Below are 6,664 nucleotides of genomic sequence, written 5' to 3' on the forward strand. Positions count from 1 at the left end.
ACACACTCGAATGGAATTGAGAATGAGAATTTCGTATTACAGGATCGGCATCGCTGCGGTTTGTTAGGAAACTTATTAGATTAGCAGGGGGTGTGGGCGTTGTCACCGAACCCCTTTTTCCTTCTCGAGTGGATGCAACAGGCTGAATGTTTGACCGACGAGCTGTCCGACCACAAACAGTTGTCAGGCGGGCCGATGCCATGTCCTGTGCTGTGTCCTTTGATGGCATGATTAAAGTGAGCCTCCATCCATTGGCAAATTATAAGTACCGCACTCAGGCTAATGAATGCCTGCCACCGAAAAGCCAAGAGGGTTGAGGGGCACGTAACAGTACATAGTGGGCCCGGGAATGATGGATGCATATATAAAAAGCCCGCTTAGTTGGGGTTAGCCCGTCCAGCAATAGATGAGAATGGGCTGGCCATGGGCATCCGTATCCGCAAACGTACGAGTATTCCTATGCGCAGCTCTTGCAGGCAGCGCAAAAAAGCATGCTATGAAATTTTATTTATGCCACTTTTGGGGCTGCATGTCACATGTGCACAAAGGACCATTGTCGTTTGCGGGCCACACAAAAGCAAGTTGCATTGAGATTGACAAGATTGAGACTACACTGATACCTAGTATTTATTTAATTTATCTAACTTAATTTTTCGTTAAATTTGCAGTTGTGCAAATATATTATCATATTTAGTAGAATTTACAGCAGCTGATGTGTGAAATACAATTTTGCATCACTGTCAACCTGATTGCCATTACAGCAAATCCCATATGTAAAAAAATACGTTACTAATTTGAAAGATGTATTAGATTTCCAGCATTCGGAGATTTGCAGCTCTGCAGTTGGGTTGTCCGGGGGAAAGGGGATCGGAGAACTATAAATTTCATTTGTCATGCAAATCCCAGAGCGGCTTACAATGAAGTTATTTCGCAGGCAACGGGGCGAACGAGAAAGACATTTTTACGTAGTTTGTGGCAAAGTCAAAACAGCATAATGCATGTCGACACTCGTACAGATCACAAACACACTCTCATATACAATCACATGGATTCTCTGGGTGGGACAGCTGACACAAAGCCACAGAGAACAATTAGATATTTTCTAAAGATTTAAGCGCTTACAAGCGACTCACAGCACAGCAAGGACATGGCAGACGAGGGCAAAGCTGTCGACAGCTTCGGTTACATAATTACTGCTCCTGGTCGCCTGTCTATTTGTTTGCCATTTAAATAAGCATACTTTCCGCTGGAACAGAGAAGGGCGGAAATAAACTAAACACATTCATATTCATGCGACTAACCACAGCAGGCCGACATTATTACTCATGTTTATTTGCTGTTTGTCTCCTGCAGGTACGTACAGTAAGCCAAGGTGCAGCATACCTACACACTATACTATACCACGTATCTTCTGCTCCTAAGTGGCTCACTCCGCATTTGATACGAAGGCCGATGTATCTGTTGCTCGGTGCATATGTGTGTGTGCGCCATATGGGACAGCCCTTGAGTGTCTTAAGTTCCGGGTAAGTGGGAAGGGAATTTTTCTAAATTCAGCAAGTGGTGGTGGCCCGAGTGGATGTCCTGGCAAAGGGGTTTTTGCGCTATGAAATGCATGTGGATCCGCAGACGAATTCCTTGACACTCACTCACACCATTCACACGCACAATAGTGACCCAATTGGTGCCCAGCTTGTGGGTGAAAATGGAGCGAAATACCACATTTGCATATGTGCTCCGAATGTGAATAAATTTAATTTATTACTTGATTTAAGGTGCTGCGACTTGGCTCGGGGAATGCAAAAGTCAAAAAGCAGCTACTCAGGTGGAAGGATATCACAACAAATTCGTAGAGAATATACAACTTGTTTCGGCTTTCTCATAAATATTTATATACAAGAGTTTATGCCAATGAAAAGGCATGATAGTTGATTTTATTTTGGCATAATGCATCGAGCAAAAAAATGCTTCCTACACTGGACTGATCGCGTTAAAGCAAAACCATTTCGGTCCCGTAGCTTGCTACAGTTCTCTGGTCTACACGATAAAGAATATGTAATTATTAGATATTACAATGAGTCCTTAGGTTATTTCGATATTTAAAATGTCCTGCGTCAAGCTTATATCCTTACGACGTAATTAACCCACTTGCACGGCAACTGCACCGCTGGCGAAATGTATGCCACTGTGGTGTGGCAGTGGCCACAAAGAAAAGCGCCAAAAATCCGCAAACGCCGTGCAAAAATTTGCCTCGCTTTTAATGGCTCACATTGCCGATTTTGTGTGTGCGCGTGTGTGTGCGCGTTCATAAGAGCCTTAACTGACCAGCAAAAGCAAATACGCACGCACCCACACTCGCACACCCATCGAGCCAAAGGATCGTCCAGGACGACGCTTTAAAAAGCCATTTCGGTTTGCTTTACCAGTTCCTGCCCTTTTTTTTGTATACTCTTTGTGGGGAATCCTGGCATCGGCAAGGATGGATGGCACATCGCTTAAAGCGGCCACAGCAGCTGGAAAAAATCGTTGGGCGGATTATAAAACACTTAAACGATTTTAAGCGCAATTATGTTGGCAGTAGCACGTAGCGGCCGCCCTTTCCGTTTAATTTTTGAGCACTTGCCAAGGGGTTTTCTCATTAGGTTTTCAATTTAAAGGTGCATTACTTGCTTTCTTTTTCATTCGGTAAAGAAGGGTATATATTATTAAAACAAAAAGAGGGTGCCGGCGAAGAGCTGCCGGCAGATAACCTGAAACAACAGGAGTTGCAAACTCCGGACTGCCGTGCAACAATTAGAACGTCAGCTTACCGGAAAAAAGTTTGCATTCCATTTATGCTCGTTGGGATTTATTTACGGCAAAAAAGTTGTGGTTCTAGTTCTGGTCAGCGTTTCTTAAAGGCCATCACCGGCTTGCAGGATGAGAATGGTGGGGTATTGCGGTGGGGGGCAGGTGCAGCATCCGCTGCCGAGTTCGCTCTTTTGTTGCCACAATAAACTTCCGGCCTTAAATTTCAATTGCCTGGCCGTGTATAGGTGGAAAACAAAATGGCAGACCGTTCGCCAAGTTATCCCTGCAATGGCTTCTGACATTAATTAGCCCAAACATGTTGAAACAGAGCAGCACTACCCCTTGCTAGATAATGGCACGGCAAAGTTTTCGGCCATCTGCAGGTGCATAATGGACCTGGCCCGGAGCATCCTTTTTCAATGGCCACTGCCCGCGCCGGGCAGCCTGTTTATTATGCAATTTATTGGGGACCGAAAGTGCAGAGTATACTTTACCAGGCCATTCATTAAAACTGTTTAAAAATAAGAATTGGATCAAGAACTACTTGAAAGCATATATCCAGACCAGTACAGTTTCTGGCCTTATAGTAAATAAACATGATAAATTAGCTTAAATTATTATATATTGGGCTTGTTAAATGGTGCAAGTTAATCGTCATCACTATTATCCCATTGTGGACTGCCCCTTACATTGGTTTGGGTTGACATGTCGGTCATCAAAACATCGCAGGATATGTTACCTTGCTGCGCTTCCCGTAAGGTCTCTTCGTCATTCTGTTTTTTGCTAAAAAAGAAATTCCACCAGGGTCTACTGTTGGATTCTACGGGCTTCTCCCCACCAATGATCTTTGTGCCTTTCGGTTTTCTGGGTTTCCTGGTGGTAACATCTCGCCTGTTCGTGACTTTTCCGGCAGGACGCTTTCTGCCGTAAATCGGTGCCTTTGCTAAGTGCATTTTGTTTTTTTTCCCAGATTTTCTGGACCGGCTTGCTCTTGGCACATTGGCATTATTTAGAGGAGCTTTTCTCCTGGCAATCTGAAAGTTCGGAGACAGGGCTATGTATTTTAACATCGGACCCAGGGGTCTGGGAAACTCATCGCAGCTGGACACAGGATCCTCGAGTGATATTCCTATTCGCTTCGGTGGACTTACACTGGATTTCGAGGAACAAGCCTTAAAGTTCATATTGATGTAATAATTAATTTAGAAATTTTCAACTTATGTCTGTCCGTGTTGAAAGTGTATATAAAACTGGAAGTGTGCGAGGTGAAATCAGAAATGAATGCAGTGAAAATGCTTGACACCATAACATGGGTAGTTTGATAATAGCATTTTATTACAGTATTAATTTCAAGCATTTTACTTTATTGAATTTTGATCAGCCCCTTGAAGAGAAAATGTCAAATGAAATGTTTTGCTCTGACCAATCGCATTCATTTGCGGCCAAATGCTGGCAAATTTGACAAGGATTCCGCACGGCAATTTATCGCATGTCCTTCTTGAGTTCGCTCTTCGGTTCTGCACGGGTGCGGCTAACTCTATATATGGCAGAAAGTTCACACTTCCGTTGGCTGAACTTTGTCCACTGGCGCAGTCGGGCGTTGTTGTTGTGTCTGCTGAACTTTTGTCCAAATGGCGGCTCTATTTGCTATTTGTTATTTGCTATTTGCACTTGCAGCAGTGCTAAATATATTTCAAAACAAAGCCAAACAAACAGCTGACAACGGCAACAACGATGTCAGCCGGAAGGAAGTTCAACTTAAATAACGGATATTGGCTTAAATAAACAATGGCGTTCGACGGCGGCTCCCTCTCTTCTCTCTCTCACTCTGTATTTCTTCCCTTTCTGGTGGCTTGTGCTGTATGGAAGTCGCAAAGCGGAAGTCGTCTGGCCGCCATTTTGTGTTCGGAGCGCTTAAGTTAACCCGTCTTCTTGGCATTGTTTGGTCGATGAGTGCAACAGCTGTGTTTTGTAAAACTTCTTCGGCAGGCTTAATTGCCTGTTAATTATCATAGTTTCAGAACGTGTGTACACGTATCCTTTGCTAGGCTCCAATCTGGCTTTTTCTGATTGTTTTTCCCCGAAAAAATACCTCTGCCGTTGACACGTGTGCCTGGCTGTGACATGGCATTGATGGAATTTAACAACTGAGCAAATATTTGACATCCGCATGGTTCACTGCCTCCGTCTGCCGTTTGACCTCCATGGGACCAATCCCAGAACAAATCGGTCACTGGCGCGTGAGAGGGCGAAATTGGCTGCATTTTCGGCGATTCGCGGCGGAGAAAAATGCAGCTTTTCCCCTACAGGTGGTGCCAATATTAGTGTTGCATGCACCATTTCTTCTGGTGCCAGTCATGGAAAAAAGTTGCCAAAGCGCTTTAAAAGTTTGCCAATTAGGAAAATCAACTCAATAAGGACTAGCTTTACGTATATGTTTAAATATTAGAAACCCAAAGATAGGAGCTGAAATGGTGAAATATTTAAATTCAAAACCATATTATTGGCTAAACTGTTATCTCACCGGAAGTGTCCCTTACAATGCTGACTTTCTAAACGAGCAGTTACCTATTATTTGCAAACTCCACTTCTAAGTATGCCTAGATAAACAAATACAAAACGGAACTTGAAAGTTGCTCCTGTGCAAAGGAAGTTAGCTACTTATAACGTAATTCCCCTTTCACTTCCGCTGTAAGCAAGTCACAGAGCATTCAAATTATTTCCACACCCAACGACTGCGATGGCGACAATGTTTGCCCAGGCAGGCAGGCAAAAAAGAAATGGGTGTGAAAAGGAGTGCAGAGCGGGAAAGGAGGTCCTGCAGCCGGTAGGAAACCATTCGGTTAGGTAGTCTGAACGAATGCCCAACCGACGCTAAAAGGATAAGCGCATTAAAGCATTTACTTTGCAATTGCAATGCGAATCGGGTTGGGAATCAGGTCGTAGCGCATTAGTACTTACATATATATGTGTTTGTATCGGAAGTGGAGGCCACTAGATCTGGCTCAACAAGGACATCCACATGTATGCTGGAGCACTATGCCAGCAGCCGTTGTTGCCCGTGCCCACAAAAGCGCAACAAACATGCAAAAGCCTCGGGCAGATGGGCTCCAAAGCAGCTACAAAGGACAAAGAGCACATTGCACCCACTTAATCCCGCCCATTGTGTTAGCCTTATTATGACGCCCAGCACACAAGAGTCCTTCCAGTTCCAATTCCTTTGTTCCCTCTCCCCCTCCCCCAGAATCCAGTTCAATTTAAAAAGAGTGAAAAAAGAAAATTCTGGCAAAGCCTTGACGACAGTTTTATGCTTTATCAGCAGCGGCGTCGCCAAAGCTGGAAAAACTTGTTTGTTTTTCCTACGCTTCGCCTCCTGTAATGAACGGTATTGTCTGTCTGCTTTGTCTGTTGGCGGAAAAAGAGGGCGTTAAAAGGGGTTGGTGCAAGGGGGCGGTGGAAAAGTCCTTCGACTTTTCAGCCGCGTGTGTTAAGGTTACACTTTGTTCGCTCCACTCCGCGACCAGACGGCGCCAGACGACGCTCAATGGCAACGAAAGCAGCAGCCACATCAACCTCTTGGCATTGGCCATTTGCCGGGGCAATTTTTGGCAAGCATTGGCAAATCGATAATTTCGCCATGAAGTCATATTGCTACAACTAAAACATATTTAAAGCCAACTCGAGTGTGGGTAGTGCTTCCAACAGGAGGCTTCTGAATATAAATAGGTCCTTGCGTAATGGATAAGAGTCCTGGGGCGTGGAACTCATGAAATGTTCTGAAGTATGAACAATTCCATGATGATAAGGGTCGGACATTTAGTGGGGCAAATCTAAAGCAAAGCTCCTTTTAAGTATTTTGTTTAAAATACGTGTCCTT

At 44.2% G+C, this 6,664-nt stretch overlaps 1 protein-coding gene and 1 long non-coding RNA gene across 3 annotated transcripts; both read right to left on the minus strand.

Moving 5' to 3' along the window:
- Nucleotides 1–2,448: 2,448 nt before the first annotated feature.
- LOC116803466 lies at nt 2,449–3,210 on the minus strand. Of its 2 annotated transcripts, XR_004363618.1 has the most exons (3): nt 3,127–3,210; nt 2,808–3,070; nt 2,449–2,747 (listed from the first exon to the last, which is right to left on the minus strand). It is a non-coding gene; the product is annotated as an uncharacterized LOC116803466 (long non-coding RNA). The 2 variants fall into 2 exon arrangements; XR_004363617.1 differs by having other exon boundaries at nt 2,808–3,200.
- Nucleotides 3,211–3,391: 181 nt separating this feature from the next.
- LOC116803467 lies at nt 3,392–4,084 on the minus strand. The gene is made up of 2 exons (XM_032727171.1): nt 3,939–4,084; nt 3,392–3,821 (listed from the first exon to the last, which is right to left on the minus strand). Exons 1-2 carry the CDS (start codon nt 3,969–3,971, stop codon nt 3,435–3,437), a joined length of 420 nt encoding a protein of 139 aa, XP_032583062.1. The 5' UTR covers nt 3,972–4,084; the 3' UTR covers nt 3,392–3,434.
- Nucleotides 4,085–6,664: the final 2,580 nt, after the last annotated feature.

Source organism: Drosophila sechellia, unplaced genomic scaffold, assembly GCF_004382195.2.
Source record: "Drosophila sechellia strain sech25 unplaced genomic scaffold, ASM438219v1 Y_381, whole genome shotgun sequence".
NCBI lineage: Eukaryota > Metazoa > Arthropoda > Insecta > Diptera > Drosophilidae > Drosophila > Drosophila sechellia.